Genomic DNA, 19,676 nt, shown 5'->3' with positions numbered 1-19,676 from the left:
ATTCTGATCCAGGAGAGTATCTCAGTTGAGAAGTTGGCCGACATCTACATTCGGGAGGTTGTGGCACGACATGGGGTACCGGTTTTTGGTTGTTTTTGATAGGGATGTTCGGTTTACTTCCAGGTTATGAAAGAGATTTCATGGGGAGTTGGGTGCTCGTCTGCATTTCAACATGACTTTCCACCCATACACTGATGGTCAGAGCGAGCGTACTATCCAGACATTGGAGGACATGCTTCGGTCATGTGTACTGAATTTTGGTGGGAGTTGGGATATGTGTCTCCCTTTGGTGGAGTTTTCGTATAACAACAGTTATCATGCGAGCATTAATCGAACTCCTTTTCAGATGCTCTATGGGAGGAAGTGTAGGACCCTGATATGTTGGGGTGAGGTCGGTCAGCGGGTTATGGGGAGTACGAAGGTGGTACTCAAAATGACAGAATTGATTCAGCAGGTTCGTGGCAGACTTCAGACAACACATAGTCGACAAAAGATCTATACCGATAGACGCCAATCAGACTTAGAGTTCCAAGTTGGGGACATGGTACTCATGAAGGTGTCACCTTGAAAAGGTGTCATCCGATTTAGGAAGCGGGGTAAGTTGGGCCCCAGGTATATTGGTCTTTTCAGGATCTTAACGCGGGTGGGCAGGGTTGCGTATCGTTTGGATCTACCTGAGGAACTCAGTCAGATTCACAACACATTTCATGTCTCTCAGTTGTGGAAATGCTTGGTTGACGACTCCACAATGGTTCCATTGGAAGACATTCAGGTGGATGATTGTCTGAATTATATAGAGAGACCAGTGACGATCCTTGATAGGAGGATGAAGACTCTGCGAAACAAGGTGGTGGATCTCGTGAAGGTGTAGTGGCAACACTAAAAGGGTTCAGAGTGGACGTGGGAGCCGGAGGACGAGATTCGAGAGCATTATCCCGAGTTATTTGTGGCATCGGAATTCAAGGACGAAGTCTAATTCAAGTGGGGGGAGGGGAATTGTAACACTTGATTCCAGGTATTTAACATTTTGGCCCTTGATATGGAAATGGTTTGCAAATTGGTCCCTATTGGCATTAAAGGAAAAGTGAGGGAAGGATGTGTCTATACGTTGGGCGAACAATGTCAGGGGTCAACCCCTAATTTTTAGGGTTTGGACCCTATTTAAATAACCTTATGCGCCAAGGTTCTCTCATTACCAGCCTCCACTGCCCCTAAGAGCCTCATTTTGAAACCCTAACCCATTTTAGAGAGATTTGACCCTTGTGTGTGTATGTGTTTGGTAGGTATTTGGTGAATCTTGAAGAAGAAGAAGCTTGGTGAAGGGGCATTGATCAAGTTGGAGCTTGTAGATCCATATTTTACTCACCTTTCTTAGCTTCATAGAGGTATAAAGTCTTGACCTTGGTTACTCTCTGCTTAGATCTAGATCTAGTGGTGTTTTGGATATATTTTGGTCCCATGAATGAGTTCTTGTGAGTAAATGTCACTCCATAAGTTTTGAGTTGCTCCTCTTGATGTTTCTAAGGTCCCTAGCCCATAAAGTTTGCATCTTGATGGTTGCAGTCTTGTAGATCAACCATGCATAGGTTAATGCTCATTTGGTGAAAGTAGAATGCTAAATATAGGGTTTGAGTCTCTTTGAGCCATGCAAAGGCATCAAGTTGGTAACTTTATCGTTTAAGATATTTCCCTAGGCCTGGATCTGCAAAATGGACGTTTGGACTTAAGGAATTAAGTGCTTAATGAAGTTTTTGCGAATAGGGGCGTACGTCGAGTGTACTCCAGCGTACGTTGGGCGTACATAGCTGAAGCTCCGTAAGACCTTGCTCGTGAAGCAGTATGTTGGGCGTACCCAGGTGGTACGTTAAGCGTACTCAACAGGGGGCCATTTCGGGCTTTTGGTTTTGGGCCACTTTTGGACTCTAGGTTTTGGGCTCTTGTTGGGCCAAATGTCTCTTTGATTTGGGCCATTATTAGGCCTTAGAACTTTATGCATTTGGGTCATTTTAGGGCTTCAGGTGCTTTTGGGTTTAGGCCATGGTTTATTGGGCCAATTAAGGGAAAGATGTGAAATGGTTTATACCCTAGGATTCGGGATTAATGGATTAGATCCCCGGTTATGGTTTATAACCTAATTACTAATTAAGGTTTTATTTGATTGGTTAGCGCGGGGATTCTCCGTTTCAGTAACCTGAGCATTTATTCGTTATCAGTGGATCGAGGTGAGCTTCCTCACTGTACTTGTGGGTTGAAGGCACCAATTTCGGCCCACTGGATTATGTTGTGTGATGGTAATGGTCCCTGTGACACTTATTGATATGTCTGTATGTGCTTTTAGTCTTTATGATTCCTTCTATATGCATGTGTGCCTGTTTGCTATATGTATGTGGGGTGAAATAGACCCGGGGGTGAAATAGACTCGTACGGTTGAATAATACCGATTAAATTGAAATAGACTCGGGGTGAAATAAACCCGGTACAACCTTGAGCTGGCATTGGAGTTGAAATAGACTCGGGGATGAAATAGACCCGATACAGCCTTGAGCTGACGTATATGTATGGTATGCGGTATTTTGAGGAACTCACTAAGCTTTCTGCTTACGGTTTTCAGTTTATGTTTTAGGTACTTTCAGATCGAAGGGGAAGAGCTCGGGATGATTGCATTACACACACCATGATTTCCGCACTATTTGACTCTGATGTATTTTTGGGATGATTATTGATATACTCCGGTTTCCTTTACAGTTTTTATAAACATGTTTGGTTGAAGGTTTTATTAATACAAAAATAAAATTTTTGGTTATAAATTTTGGAACGTTATAGGTTTTGCCCGGTTAAAAAGGTAGACAACGTAGACACGTTATTACAAAGTTATGTTCATTGTGGTTTGGAATTATAAAGTATTTGCATCATTGAATAGCTTCGAAAGGAATGCGAAAAAAAAATTCTAATTGCGTTGAAGTGAATAAACAGGTTGTGCATATGAAGAATATGGGGAATATTAACCAAGGCAGTCCAAATCATATGCAAAAGACATTGTTGGCAATATGCAAACTAATATGAGCCAATAAAGAAGTAACTATTTTATGAGGGCGTGATTGCATTCGAGTCGAATGATGATGCACTTACTACAAATGTCAATTTATGTATTCTTCTAGGCAATGTTAAGATTATGTGGTATATTATCCCCTCACTTTTCACCTTTAATCTAACATCTAGGCGTCGCCTCATCCCCCCCCCCCCCCTCCCCCCCCCCCCCCCCACTTCTTAAAACCTAGTAAATGATCAATCCTTACTTACCATCACTTTGTTTTCTTTTTATTGTAATAGAATTAAAATACTATAATTTATTGTAAGCATAATAACTGTTGGGTTATGATGATCATAAGAGCACAAAGCAACTCATCATGGTTTTTACAACTTTTAGCAACAAAACAAAAGATAATGTAGATCGAATATATACCCATTGTATGGAGTATTATGGTTGGTTTCTTATTTTCTTAGATGATCTAGAACCCAAACCAGAGTTTTTCTGATGAACCCACACCTAAATTAAGTGATCTTGGCACTAAAATGACTAAGTTATTGTGTTATGTACTTGATGAACTCGAACCCTAGCCTAGGTAAGATGTCATGAGTTCTTTTGGCCAAGATGGGGGAATGAGGGAAGTCAAAATTCGTTATATAGGTTAAGAGTATCATATCCTATATATCAAATATGATTATCCTATTAAATTGGTATGATTTATCTCTTTAATTAAGGGATAAATCCTTACCAATTTAAACTAAGGATAATTATATCGAGACCCTTAAGATTCATTAGTTTCTAATTAACTCACCTATAAGACGACAAGTTAATAAACTAAGCCCTCTAAATTTCATTTTGTTATTTTTTGCTTAAATTAATGTATTGCGTGTAACTTAAAAGGACATTGCTAATTATAAAAAATCATCAACTAGTTATGATCTAACTACTTATAGCAAATCACTTAACTAGTTGTGACCTGTTAATGTGTTAATGATGTAAAGTCAATGTGACCATGGACATATTTTCAAAAATAATGAACAATAAATAGAAAAATTTAGTGAACGAATTTTTAAATAGAAAAATTATAGGAATAGGCCAGAAGATATACAAAATGAAGGGTGTAGAGATGAGAAAAAAATGTAAAGGTATCTTTGTCAAATATGTTTTTATTCTATTTATTCTATTTTTTTTTGGATGCGATTGAAATCTAATAAAATAGTCTTATTTAATTTGACCAACATCTGTTTTTGTTTGTGTCTCATCCATGTCAAATCTATGTGAGAGACCTTTGTTTTGTTTTATTTTGTTTGATCTAGTTCTGTATACCAAACGCTACCTAATATAATTATGAAATAGCGACCTAAAGAATGGATGCATAAGGGATTGAGAAAGTTAATACTCGTACAATTGCCTAAATAAATGTCACTAAAATTTAGGTGCTGTTTGTTTTTTTGAAACCAAAATGTCTGCAGTCTGCAGACTACATCTGCAAGCCTCTGCGGCAGAAGAGGTGGACCAAATGTCTGCGGACTGCAATAAGAAGGCTGTTCGTTTTTAACGTCTGCAGCTGTGAAAATAAATTGATTTTTCAAACTTAATTTCATGTCATAAACATTAAAAATGCATTTTCAGCAAAAAAAAGGAAAAAAAAAAACTGGTGGCCTATGTTTTTTTTTGTTTAGGTTAAAATGAGGTCTGAAGACCTTTGAAGACAGTGGCCCATGTCTGCGCCAGGAAGACCTCGTGCAGACGTTTTTTGATCTGCGCACTTCCAAAAAACAAACACTCTGCGAGGGCATATGTCTGCGCGGCGCAGACAAAAGTGGTTGTGCAGATGTTCACAAAAAAAACAAACAACCCCTTAGACTTCTTGGACTAAAATTCAAGGATTCTTACATTAGGGACAGTCGAATCTCATAAACTTCATCAAACACATGGTTGGATACAACAATTAGTAGAAAAAATCACAGGTTTTTCTCATTAGGATGATTTTAAATAGTAGGTTTGAGAGAATAATTTGGTTTATTGGAAACCAATCCAAGAATATGAATAATCATTAATTCGTTATTAATCATTTGTATTGGATAGCTCATAACAAGAACAAGTGAAAAATTTAGTTAAAAACACTTGGATATTAATAAGTTTTTTTTGTAACTATCATATAATAAAAATACAATTATAGTATTTTCTCAAACAATTAGTTTTTAAAATCTCAAATCAAAATTGTATAGGTTTTACTTTTGATCATTTTAACTTAACTCAAAATTGTATTTGGAATTAGGGATGTGTAATATGTTGCAACATGATTGAATTGAAACGCAAAATCAAATTAAAATAAGAAGCTAAGATTAATTTAAGCGGTTTAATCCGGTCATTAATCAATTATAAACTTTTATTTCTGATTTTTGGAGACATTTGCTAAAGAACATTTTAACGTTTGTTAAATTAACGAACATCGGTTTCGTGGTGTAGTTGGTTATCACGTCAGTCTAACACACTGAAGGTCTCCGGTTCGAATCCGGGCGAAGCCATAAATTGCTTTTTTTGCACATAATTTTTGATGTTTAATGATATTCCTGTCCAGTTACCATTTTTTGGGCTTCTAATTGTAATCTGAACTTGGCCCAAAAGGGTAATACACTACTTGCCATTTTCGAAAATAATATAAATAGTTTTCGTTATTTTAGTAGACTTAACTGTACACGTTTGCTCCCAAAACTTACCTGAATTCCAATTATAAAATTCTAACCACAATTTCTTATTAAAATACTAGTTTATAACCCATTAGAACCACGATTATAAAATAAATTAAACTTTCATAGTAAAAAATTTAAAATTATTAATTAATTATTTCAAATAAATTATTTTAAATAAATTATTAATTAAAATATATTTTTTTAGTTATATAAAATTATTAACGTTGATTTAAATAAATACAAGAAATTATATCACCTTATAATATATATTAATTTTATTTTATTTTTTTATTCTAATGTTATTAATTTAATATAATTAGAATGTGAAATTTAAAATTTGAAATTTGAAATGAAGAATTAACTATTAATTTAGGTGACATATAATATTAATGAGAATTTCTAATATTATGACATTTGTCAATAGAAAAATAAATTTATTTATTTATTAATTTAAGAAGATATAATTTTATAAGTAAAAAATATGGTTGCCATAAAATATAAAACATATCGAATGGATGAATACAATAATTAGTAAAAAGATCATTTGTTTTCAAAAATTCTTGCATAAAGTCACCATCAACTCACATAAACTTAATCAATCACATGTTTGGATACAACAATTAGTAAAAAAAAAATCATATGTTTCAGAGAATAATATGTTTACAAAGAAACTAGTCCAATTATATGAATAATAGTTATCAACATTTATATTAGATAGCTCACAATAAGAACAAAAGGTGAAAATTTTGTTAAAAACACTTCGACATTAATATATATTTGTAACGATTATTACTAAAAAAACACAATTATAATATCTTAAACAATTAGTTTTTAAAATCTCAAAACAAAATTGTTAAAAATCTTAGAAGTGTATAGGTTTTACTTTTGAACATTTTAACCTTTTCAACAAGGGGAAATCTTCAGAAAATTCCTAAAATTTTACCCTAATTTACGAAAAAATCTTAAACTAAATTTTGTTTACGAAAGAACATGAATTACCAGTAAAAATGGCGATTTGACCCATTTTTGTCAAGTTTACCGGTTTTATTACTTATCTGTTTCACTAAAGTCCCATTATTTTACCCTAATTTGTGAATAAGTCTCAAAATAAAATTTACTGATGATTTGACTCTTTTCTTCATGTAACATACATTTTATCGGTTTCATTGATGACTCAACCACCTAGTCATTAAATTAGTTGATAAGATGGATACGATGGATTATATAATGCTACATTTACTATAAAATTTGATATTCATCTCATCGGCTCATTTACTATATATCTACGTTAGCAATGAAACCAATAAAATGTGTTTCAAAGAAAAAATGGCAGAAAATGAGTTGATGTTTGATGAGATGGATATATTGGGTTACATAAGATTAGATAAACAATTTGATATTTCTTATAAACGTAAAAAAAAACGCAGTTGTTGTTAGTTTATATAATTATTGTAGTCTTCGTTGGATGCATTTTATGTTCCAAAAAAAATACACAATCCATCAGGATATCAAGTTTTATGTTAAACATAACATTATATAACTCAACATATCCATCTCATCATCTCATTTAATGACTAGGCGTCCGGGTCAACAATGAAACCGGTAAAATGTATGTTACATAGAGAAAATGGTCAAATCATCAGTAAATTTTATTTTGGGACTTATTCACAAATTAGGGTAAAATAATGAGACTTTAGTGAAACAGGTAAGTAATAAAACCGATAAACCGGAAAAAAATGGTCAAATCGTCATTTTTACCGGTAATTAATGTTTTTTCGTAAACAAAATTTAGTTTGAAACTTTTTCGTAAATTAAGATAAAATTTTAGAACTTTTTTGAAGATTTCACTTTCAAGAGTCAAAAGTTGTATTTGGAATTAGGGATGTATATTATGTTAGCAAAATGATTGAATTGAAACCCAAATCCAAAAATCAAATTAAAATAAGAAGCTCAAAATCGGATTGATTTAAGCGGTTTGATCTGGCCAAAAATCAAATTAAAATAAGAAGCTCAAAATCGGATTGATTTAAGCGGTTTGATCAGGCCATGGGTCGATTATAAACTTTTTTTTCTAAGTTTTGAAGGAACTATCGAAAGAATATTTTGCTATTTATGGGAATAATAGACATCGGTTTCGTGGTGTAGTTGGTTATCACGTCAGTCTAACACACTGAAGGTCTCCGGTTCGAACCCGGGCGAAGCCAAATTCATTCTTTTTTCTGTTTATTATAACTTTATTGCTTAATCATATTTCGGTCTGGTTACCATTTTGGGCTTATAATTCTAATTCTTGATTTAATTGTATCTTAGCTTGGGCCAAAAGGACGATATAATTGCTTGAGAAATTAAAAGATATAATTTCTGTTATTTCAATACAACTAAACTGTAGAAATTTGCTCCAAAAAATTGTGCAATGAACTGAATTCCAATTATAAAAATTTGTTTTAGGCTAGAAATCTAAACAGAATTTCTTATTTAAATGATATAGTTTTTTAAAGTAAGAAATTCCGGGTTACCGTAAAATATAAAACATACGGAAGGAGCTGGTTGGACACTTTATTTTTATTTTTTTTAGGGAAAAAGACAAATTTGACTCATTTATATAAGATTTTTCGAAGATCAGTCAAAAAATAAAAAGTTAAAGCTTTTAAAAAAATAATGATGAGGATCCATTATTCGGGATATTGACTTTCTAGATAAGGGGAACTAGCTCACTAGCCAATAGGAGTCTAGGGCGGAGTCGCTAAACCTTCTTTCTTCTTTTTCCAAATTTCATAAATATTCTTTCCGAAATAGTTAATGGGATACCAAATGCATGTATTGAGTCCCCTATGAAAGATTGGCCCTGCAGGTTGTCCATGTTGTCCACCGTCTGATATAGGTCTGGTCCTGATTGTAGGTCGGTATCATTGTCTTTGTTTTGATTTACTAAAATTTAGGTTTTTGTTGTATAGGGGCTTATATTGTCCTACTTGGTTGTAACTAATGTATGTTCTTTATTAACATGGGTGCATTTAAAGATTTTCATCTTATCTCTCTTTGATCTTTTCGGCCTTTTTTTATGAGCCAATAGAATAGGTCCCTGAGTTCTTTCCTGGATTTGAATGGTTTCCTAATACACTTTTTAAAGAGTGGTTCGAACCGGAGATCGCAAGTGAAGTTGCGATGACCATGTTGGTAGCTCTTTATGTAGGATCCAATATTCTTTATTGAACATATTTATATATGCTTCAATTGTCTCATATTCCTCCTTTCTACATCGTAATATGGCATGCATGCTCATTGTGTATTTTATTTTTTTGTTGTTGCTATATGAAATGGCTGAAAAACTCTTCTTTTAGATGACTGACATTGTGTATATTTTCTACATGAAAACGTTTGTACCATAATCGTTCAGGTCCAGATAAGGTGGTTGTAAAGACGATGCAAAGTATTTTCATCCAAGTAATATGCATCAATCTTCAACTTGTAATATTCAATGTGTTTGTCTGGCTCATTGCTTTCATTGTATTTTTTTAATTCAAGAATGTTGGTGCCCGTAAGGATTTAGTATTCTCGGATGTTCCTTATGAGTGGTGACGGCCCGATTGTATGACTCGCACTTGTGTAGGTGGTGTGTTTCTTAAGGTACTCGAATTTGGTTTGGGAAGTAGTACGCACTTACGTAGGTGTTGTGTTTCTCAAGGTACTCGAATTTGGTATGGGAGGCAGTAGTGATTTCCAATGAATTTGTGATAAGATTGGTGGATTGTAGGTTGGATCGAGAACATACCTGACTGATGTCATTTGTGGCAGAAAGACTTTATATTCTGGAAGGTGGAATTGTATGGTCATGTGCACTTATGTAGGGGCGGACGCAAAATTTCACAGTATGGGTGTCACGGGAAAGTCAGGGGTTACACGATAGTAGAAAAAATAAAATTTTCGAAAAATTTTCCACTGCGTCCGGAAAAGTCAGGGGTTGCCGGTGCCACCATGGACCCACCCTATAACCGCCCCTGCATTATTTGGTTGTTGCAAACTGGACGTAGGTCGTATCATATGTTGATATAATATTGGAGTATGTCACAACTAGCACTTTTGGCTAGAAAATTATGTCCTCAGGTAAGTAAGTACTATTGTGAGACTTTTGCTAACACTTCTAAGTGTACAATATGAGTTCCTAAGGAGCCATCAAGTGTTAGAATGCAAATCTCTCCAAGTATAGTGAATCTCTCACAAATCTCTCCGAGTATGTGAAATCTCTCCCAAATCTCTCTAAGTATGCGAAATCTCTCCAAGAATAGTGAATCTCTCCCAAATCTCTCCAAGAATAGTGAATCTCTCCCAAATCTCCCTAAGTGTGCGAAATCTTTCCAAGAATAGTGAATCTCTCCCAAATCTCTCCAAGAAAAGTGAATCTCTCCCAAATCTCCCTAAGTATGCGAAATCTCTCCAAGAATAGTGAATCTCTCCCAAATCTCTCCAAGAATAGTGAATCTCTCCCAAATCTCTCCAAGTATGCGAAATCTCTCCAAGTATAGTGAATCTCTCTCAAATCTCTCCAAGAATAGTGAATCTCTCCCAAATCTCTCCAAGCATGTGAAATCTCTCCCAAATCTCTCCAAGTATGTGAAATCTCTCCACGTATCTCAAATCTCTCTCAAATCTCCCTAAGTACCTTCCTTAGTCGAAAACAGCTCAAAACCGGAAGAGGAAACCCCAAAAGGACCCTTTTGGTCAGAAACCTCTTGGTCCGGACTCCTCTTAGTCCTGAACCTCTTGGCCGGAATCCTCTTTGGTCCGGAACCCTCTTAGTCCGGAATGCCTCCTAAGGAACCAAGATGACTCACCACTTCGAAAGCCTCTCATCCGGACCACCCATTCCGAAATCTCGCAGCTCCGGAAGCCTCTTGCCTCGCCTCGCCTCGCTTCGGAAACCGCTGGCCGGACCGGACCGCTGATTCGCGCCTGACTCCGGATCCGAGAAGAACACTCCGGAAATGTGAGACACTTCGGACCGCACCTGTTGACTCCGAAATTTGCTTAATGGCTCCGGAATTCCTCTAAGTGCTTCGGACCCTCGCAAGAACCAACCCCCACTCCGGATTTTCACTATTTTCGGACTTTTTCATCATTTTAAGGCATTTTGACGCCGGAAATTACACCAAACTCGTATTTTTCCTATCCTAAACCCCATAAACCCATATTTTATGCTAAAATTAATTATTTTAAGCATATTCTTTATAAAAATAAATGGTTGGGATTTAGGAAAACCTTATCCTAAATCAAGAAAAGGACAAGGAAGTTGACTTTGTGATTTGATGAAGTTCTCATTTCCCATGCAAATCACAGTATTTCATACTTTACCCACCAAATATCCATGCATGGACCACCAGATACCCATGCACCAAATATTCCTCCTTTTTCCTTATACTCCAAAGCAACGATAGTGAGGGAGTTTAGACTCCACTTTCTCTCTCACTTTTCTCATTTCCTCTCAAAACTCATCTCCAAGCAAGAACAAGAACTTGCTGAAAACAAAATTCTAAACTTCTCCCTGGAGTTGTAAGGTAAATTCCTCCACTCATCTAATATTTTATAATATTTCAAGATGAATCCACATTATTTTATTCATAATAATATGTGAAAAATCACCTTTAGGATAACTTTCTCCCAAGGAAGTTCCTCATCTCAGCAAGAGTTTAAGCTTGAGATCTTCACTCTATAACTCCAAACAGCTCCTCAACCAACTCAAGGTGAGCTTCATACCCCACATTTTCAATGTTTTAATGTTTTTGGGGGAGAGTACAAGTCAAATCTTGCCTAAATACTTGAATAATTGCATGTGTACGTATGTTTGTTTGTGTGTGTGAAATATTATTAAATTAATATTTTAGTAATATCCTCATGAACGTAATATTTCACAACTTCATAAGAAACAGAAGATACTTTGTGTACAAAAGAGCCTCCCAACTATTGGATGTGTCCAACTTAAGCCCTTTATCTATGCTTTCATGTCTATAAATAAAACTTATAAAAATGAACCTTGATAAGTTGACACTATTTCTAGTGATTTCGAAAATGGGAACTTTGTGACTATTTTGCAAACCGTCAGGGAGTATTTTATAAATATTCAATATAAAAGTTTGAGTCAAGAAAATACACAAATGGAGCCTTTATGACAGAAATATTTGCATGTCATAAACTGTTGTCGTAAAACCTCCAACAACATAAGTAATGTTCTATATGTCATAAAACAGAAAATGCGTGTCATAACCGGCAGTTATAAATTTATACAAATTATAACTTGACACTTTTTCTCTCGACTAAAATGACTTATTTTTCAATAAACGAAAAGGAACGAACACGAGCACCTAGTTAACGAGCACAATCAATGATATGGAACGAGAACAATATTTTTATTCAATAAGTACGAATTTCATTATTTATCTAACAAATAATGGATCTCTAACGATTTCTCAAAAGGTTGTTAATATTCTAGTCAGACAAATCTTAAAAGTACCTAAATATAAAAATATTAGTGTATGTCTAAGTCCTGTAAGGAGTTATAGCCAGAGTCTCCTGGAGGGAGAGCGGGAATTTGTGTATAGATCTATACGGGGTTGACACCCAGCACCTTCGTTGTTCGCTACAGCTAGACAGGCCAGTCTAGGGTGACAAATGTCTTTTTCCAAACCGAGGGCGCCTGAGAAACGCCACAACAGGCACTTCGTTAGATTAGTATGGTTATAACGACTCACTAGAATATGTTATATTAACTGGAAATTTATGTAAGGAAAACGTCATAAATAAACTTTGGCACATTGTGTTGACTGTCCTACACGTGATAGGTGATGGTCCGCATTTGTTGTGTTGACTGTCCTTCTTCATCGCGTAGAATGTCCACAATAGCCATGTTGATTCTTTCTCCTACAAGTATAGAGTCGTAATACTGCTATTTTTTACAAATTAAAAAGCGTAGGACTCTATGGAAAACGTTTGTAAACGATTTTGATAACGATAAACTAACCCACACATATACATAGTTGGAAACTAGAACTTACGATTATTTTATAGCAGGAAATATAGGATTTTCTGGGGAAAATGATTTTTCTACGATTTCGATAACAATAAACTAGAAAGCACACACTCAATTTTACTCGATAAGAGGAACAAGATTTTCAACAATATTTCCTTTTTGAAAATAAGGGATTTTTCTTGAAACGATTGATTGTTACTATTCAAACGAACTATTCTCGGACACAGCTCGCTTTTACAAATCACACTACTTTGCAAAATCACTCCTTATAAGGATGAACAAAAGTAATGTCATGCATACACATATTCATGATTTTCAAGGCAAGACTTCAAACGATTTCATAGAAAATATCGGATTTTCTGAAAGTACAACAAGAACGATTATAAACAAGTGTAAACGATTTTATACACAAAACTGCTTATGAACTCACCAACTTTTTAGTTGACGCTTTTCAAAACGACTTGTATTCTCAGGTACCTAGTAAGCAGGTAACAAGGGACACGGATGCAAGACTTTTAGCTGTAGCTTGGATTTTTCTGCTTATGTCTCTTTTGTGTAATTCGAAGAACAAATACAATATGTAAACAATGTAAGTTTGTTATCTCAATGTATGATGTTTGGATTGCTCTGTTTCATTTATATTCGATTGTTATGATACTGCACAATGAAGTCACCCGCCTCCGGACGTTTCCACCGTTTGGTCCGGGGGTGTGACAGAGTAGGAGTACTTATACATGTCATTCCTCGGATTTTCTGTCTCCCAAGTGTACTTGGTAAAGTTCTAAATAACGTGAGGCTTGGGCTGGGCGGCAAGGTCAAACCTAAGTCATGACGTTTTTCAAGGCGTGACAATTTTATATACATTAAAAAAGATAAATCATAGAATTATATCATATATATATATATATATATATATATATATATATATATATATATATATATATATATATATATATATATATATATATATATATATATATAGGCTTAGGTTATTCTATTCAAAGTAATTATTGTGTTATTGTATGCATAAATGTGGGCCAATCAAATTTACTTATTTTAAGAAAGTGATTAATATATATTATTGAATTAAATATAATTGAAAAATATCATCTTAATTAATTATAAGGGTAATTTAGTCAATTAATATAGATTTAATAAAGGAAAATTGCATTTTTTAAGGGATCATAGATTCTATTAATTTTAAAAATCCGATTTTACGAATTATAATTCTTTTAATTCGGACATTCTGACAGAATATGTTTATGAGTATATTCAAAAAATAAAAATATTCTTGAACCATAAATAATAAAAATATTCTTGAACCTATTTCTTGATCATGAATTTAAAAACTTCTTGTAGAATAACAAATTCTTGAATAATCAATTGAAGAATAACAAATTCTTGAACAATCAATTGAAGAATAAAAACAAAAAATACATTATTTCTTATAGAATACGGGTAACAATTGTTAAGAATTACATCAAAATCTAACAACGACTAATACATTCTAAAAGAATAATGTGGTCCGTTTCAATTTCGTGGTCCGTTCTTCAAGCATCAACTTCTATGATTCCAACAGAATTGGAATTCGTGATTCCATTCCAATAGAATTGGAATTTGTGATTCCATTCCAATAGAATTGGAATCTCACCAATATCAACCATTGAATCATTTACAAAAACAAACTTGATACCTTTTCAGAATTCAACCTTGTCAAGATCCTGCATTGTCCACATAAATGAAGTGTTAAATCAGAAAGAATGAATACCTTCTAATCTGCTCTGGATTGACCAACACGAGAAGAAAGAATGATGCCAACAATGAGACCATATTGGGCAAGAGCTTCATAAAAAATAAGGATGAGGATCATCCCAACAAATAGTTTTGGTTGTTGTGCATTGGCTCTGAAGAAACAAATTCAAGTTACCAAGAGTTCAAGAAACTAGAGATGAATGAAGGGTTGTAGTCTTGTTGCAGTTGCAATGTATGAAAACAAGAACTTGAACAAAAATCAAAATCTTGGAACTTCAACTGTATGTATGGTAAAGCTTTCAACTTATGAGAAATTGAATTAATCTTAATGGATTCATGAAAAAACGTTCATGTTATCTTACAGATTATCATGTGGATACTGATCTGAAATGTGGAAAATATAAGTTTGAAGTAATTAAAATAAAACAGTATCAGAGACGAATGTCACGAAGCTGACAAAAACCCACATGATTTTCCACTTTCACGATCATAAATCACCCTTGCATCGACCACTTTCCCATGTTCATTAAACGCCTGCTCCAGACGTTCACTATCCACCTGCCATGCTAGGTTACCCACGTAGATCTTGAAAGAAGTCCACACCACTCGTTTTTCTAGTTGTGAACCTCTTGGTGCAGCCTTATTTACAATAAGAGCCCTTCCACTCAAATCCTATTTTTGTTCATAACAATATTACAGATTAATGTGAATATGTAGTAATTAAGATGGATGGATGGAGAAGAAGATTAAGTTTACATAGCCATTGAACTTCTCCACAGCTTTCTCAGCTTCTTCTACTGTGCTCATTGTCACAAACCCAAATCCTCTACTTTGTTCTGTATCCCTATTGTATATAACCTAAAACCAGACATCAAATCGGCCATTGTAAACACATTATGCAACATACGAAATTAATTAAGAAATTACTGAAAAGTCAATCGATTAATACCTCGGCGATATCTACTACTCCGGCAGAATTGAAGAGATTAGCCAATTTCTCGCTGTCAAAATCGCAGGGTAAGTTACCGACAAAAAGCTTTGCCTATTCAGGTGGTTCTAAATATGATTCTTCTTCCTCTTCTTCTTCTTCGTTAGTTGCATCTTCTTCATCTACTGGTTCAGTTTCTTGTGTCAATTGTTGTGACCAATCTAAGGTGTTGGTCACGAATTGGAGTGACCAATATGAGGTGTTGTGTCAATTGCTGTGACCAATCGACGGACGACGAATGTCACGAAGCTGATGAGTGATGTGTTGATGTCGAGAAATCGAGATTTTGATCTTGGCTCTGGGTAGAAGTCAATTGGAAAATTGAAACCCTAAAATTATCATCTATAAATATACGTGATTAATATCAAATTACCATAATTATAGGATATTATTTGTGGAAACTAATTATCAAATTACCTATTTACCCTTATTTATTAATTTAATTATTTATTTTTATTTTAAAATTTGATTGACCCACATTTATGCATACAGTAACACAATAATTACTTTAAACACCTGAACCTAGCTCTCTCTCTCTCTCTCTCTCTCTCTCTCTCTCTATATATATATATATATATATATATATATATATATATATATATATATATATATATATATATATATATATATCAAGCTTTAGAAGTGTTATATTATCCTTTAATATAAAAAAATTAACAAAAACTCAATTGTTTTAGGTTCGATCAGAAGAAACAAAAAAATTCACGTCTTGAAAAAAACTCGCGCCGTAACGTGATAAGGCACGCCTTGACGCATTATTTGAGCGCTACACTTAACAAACTCGCATTGGACATTTTTGTAATGGCTACATCACACCTTGCGCCATGGCACGCCTTTTAGAACCATGGTACTTGGTGACTTCCTGGAAGTCCCTCTGAATCATGTACTCGTGCTTTCAAATGTTTCGACTTGTACATATGATTGTATTGGGAGTTGACATGTTCCAGACTCCCTTGGACATTTTTAGTGCTTATCGATGGAGTTATTTTTTCAATTTTTTCTAGGCTTTCTCTTGCATTGCTCTCTTCTCTTTCTTGCCGAGTGGGATCGCCTGATCCTTAATTATAGTTGGTAAGATGGTAGTATGTGTTCGGACGAAGACTTTCCTCATGTATATTGGACTGATCGGTGTGGCTATATCAGATATGTTGGTTTGTTATTGTTTGGCATAGTTGTAGTGTTCTTTATCGGTAATGAATATTAATAGCACCAATGTTGTCGGTCGTTCTTTGCAAGGCCTAAGATTGGTGTAACATATTGATCGTAGAACATAAATGGACAGATAAAGAGGGTCAATACAGGAGGTTCCCGGTAATACCTTTTAACGCTTAAGTTAGGACAAGGGGATTGTGTATTAAGGAAGTATGAATGAGAGTATGAAAGATGTGTATCTGTGGTGTTGTATGCTATCTTTGTCTTGCCTTGGAAATTTATCGTTGGCTGGTTTTTATAATGAATGTTTGAAAGATGTGATGATAGCAATGGTTCCTTACGTAGTATTGTTTTCCAAGGTACAAAGTATATTGTGAGTTTGTTATTTAGTAAAGATGTATTTGGCCTTGTCGTTGGATTTGATGGATTGCTTTGTACTCCTTGTATTATTGAAATTGCTTACGTGAATCAATTGATGAGATTAAAGATGTTCAACTTGAAAAAATATATTGGAGTTGTTTAAAAAAAATGATAATGTAGTGAATTTGGTGCCATGTCGACATGTTAAATCAACGCCTAATTTCAACTAATGACAACCAAGTTACAAGAAAGATGAAATGGTTAAAGTTGAAATTTTTTTAACAAATGAGATGTTCCATTTTAAAAAAAAAAAACATGATAATGTAACGACTTTCTTACAATTTTTCCAACTTTATTCAACTTATGAAAATTGATGTTTAGTTTTTTACACATTGATTTGTTTTGGGGTATTTCTAGTTAGGTGCCAAGATTAAATAAAAGAATAGATGAAATCTCACAATCAAATGTGGTGCAATGGCCATTGTTGCGTCTCCATCAATCCCTTTTGCTTCAACCCTTAATTGGTGCTCAATCCAAATTCCTTCTTTAAAAATCACTCAAAAACCTCCCTTCTGCAACTCAAAAAAACACACACAAACAATGAAGAACACCGTCAACAATGGCAGCACGAAGCTCATCCTCCTCCACCCCTACGTTCAAAAACAAGCTTCCTCCACCCGCCTTTACTGGCTCATCGCCGCCGTCTCCATTTTTGCGGTAGCTTCCCTCCTCACATTCATTTACACACGCGAAACCTTCACCACCACCACCACGACCATCGCCGCTGCAACTTCCATCACCACCGCTGCATCAACCCTCAACCACCACATCCTTCCGAAATCAGTCACCAAAGCCCTGATTCACTACGCAGCCAACACCAACAGCTCCGATCACATGTCAAACACCGATATTAAACAAATCTCCGACGTCCTCCGGCAATGTCCGTCACCTTGTAACTTTCTTGTTTTCGGCCTGACGCCGGAGACCCTTCTCTGGAACGCTTTGAACCACCATGGCCGGACTGTTTTCATCGATGAAAACCGTTATTATGCTGCGTATATCGAGGAAAAGCACCCGGAGATTGAAGCTTATGATGTTCAATACACGACAAAGATCAGCGAGCTTAATGATCTTATAACTTCTGTTAGAGAACAAGTGCGTAATGAATGTCGACCTGTGCAAAATCTTCTGTTTTCCGATTGTAAAATTGGACTGAATGATCTTCCGAATCAGTTATATGAACTGGATTGGGACATCATACTGGTGGATGGGCCACGTGGGTATTGGCCGGAGGGGCCGGGGAGGATGTCGGCCATCTTCACCGCCGGCGTGCTGGCGAGGAGCAAAAAGGGTGGTAATCGGAAAACTCATGTTTTCGTTCATGATTATAAGAGGAAAGTGGAGAGGGTTTCGAGTGAAGAGTTTTTGTGTAAAGAGAATTTAGTGAAGTCTTCTAAGGATTTATTGGCGCATTATATGGTGGAAAGAGTGACGGAGGAGAGTAACAGCCGCCACTTCTGCCGGAACCACTCCGTCAGGGCGAGGTAGGGACATCGGTCGTCTTCTCCGGCGGCTTATTAATTGCATGTGTGATATATAAAAGATATCCGCTGTAAAATTTGATTATTTATGATCAACATTTGAGATTTTGGGTGTGGTTGGTTGGTTCATTTTTAAATAAATTTTCCCTTTTTTTTTTTTCTTGAAAGATTTGTGTAAATGTAATTTCTTTAACAGAAAGATATAAGATATATCTTCTTGATGTTATTTTCTTCAGTTTTATCATGTTTCTATGATTTTTAAGTAGAAATTGGGTTGAGTTGGTTTGACTTATGAATATTTTCTTTTATTTTAACTCTTTTATATAATTAATTATATCAAATATTATTATAAAAATTATCATTAATTCATTATAACAGTTTTTTTAGTAACCTTTTGGGCTATTCCATCTAAAGGTGGCAAAATAAGCATGTTGGGCGGATTGAATCACGGGTTGAAATTTGTTCGGATCAAAACGGGTTGGAGTAGTTGACCAGCATACACTTTTGTCTACAAATAGCAACCCAAAAACTTTGATACAAAATAATGAAATTTAAACCAAAAATATACAATAAATTTGTGATTATAACACAAGATTGGTCTAGACAAATTCAACAGTTGAAATCTAGTACGGTAGAGCAACGGGTAGCTCACGCTCTCAGGCACTCTATGCAAGGCAACATAGTTAGATCATAGGCCAGCTTAGCTAGTGGCCAACTTAAGCAACGGCAAAGTACACATACATACACTATTTATGTCCAATAATGAAGATGATTTTGAGTTGGAATTTTTTTTGCTTTTAACTTTGTCTTCTACTTCTAGGTTAGTTAAGGTTAGGTTATGGTTTTCATTTTAGTATAAATTACACGAATGGTCCCTGTGGTTTGGGAGAATTTACATGTTTGGTCCCTGAAAACTTTTTTTAACTCGGACCATCCTTATGTTTTTGTTACACCATTGTCCCTCTCCATTATAAAAAGACTAATTTACCCTTAATAGACTTTTTATATATATTTTAAATCATTTTAAATATGTTTTTATTAAAATAAAAAGCTTGGGTCCCATGATATCTTTATCTCCTCACATGCATCCAACCCTAATCCATTTATTGCTTCCAGCCGA

General features: G+C 34.9%; 1 protein-coding gene, 2 non-coding genes and 1 pseudogene across 3 annotated transcripts; 3 read left to right on the top strand and 1 right to left on the bottom strand.

Moving 5' to 3' along the window:
* The first annotated feature begins 5,485 nt into the window (after positions 1-5,485).
* Positions 5,486-5,559, top strand: TRNAV-AAC (transfer RNA valine (anticodon AAC)). Its single transcript has one exon. It is a non-coding gene; the product is annotated as a tRNA-Val (tRNA).
* Positions 5,560-7,854: 2,295 nt separating this feature from the next.
* Positions 7,855-7,928, top strand: TRNAV-AAC (transfer RNA valine (anticodon AAC)). Its single transcript has one exon. It is a non-coding gene; the product is annotated as a tRNA-Val (tRNA).
* A 6,984-nt stretch (positions 7,929-14,912) lies between these two features.
* LOC145164372 (28 kDa ribonucleoprotein, chloroplastic-like) lies at positions 14,913-15,692 on the bottom strand (annotated as a pseudogene).
* Positions 15,693-17,557: 1,865 nt separating this feature from the next.
* On the top strand, positions 17,558-18,782 carry LOC145166946 (protein IRREGULAR XYLEM 15-like). Its single transcript, XM_079086000.1, has one exon. The coding sequence runs from the start codon at positions 17,616-17,618 to the stop codon at positions 18,561-18,563; it is 948 nt and encodes a 315-aa protein (XP_078942126.1). The 5' UTR covers positions 17,558-17,615; the 3' UTR covers positions 18,564-18,782.
* Positions 18,783-19,676: the final 894 nt, after the last annotated feature.

The sequence above is a fragment of the Lactuca virosa genome, chromosome 3 (genome assembly GCF_052849685.1).
Source record: "Lactuca virosa cultivar CGN04683 chromosome 3, Lactuca_virosa_CGN04683_v6, whole genome shotgun sequence".
Taxonomy (NCBI): domain Eukaryota; kingdom Viridiplantae; phylum Streptophyta; class Magnoliopsida; order Asterales; family Asteraceae; genus Lactuca; species Lactuca virosa.
The sequence above is the reverse complement of the archived record's forward strand: the minus strand, read 5'-3'. Positions and strand labels throughout refer to the sequence as shown.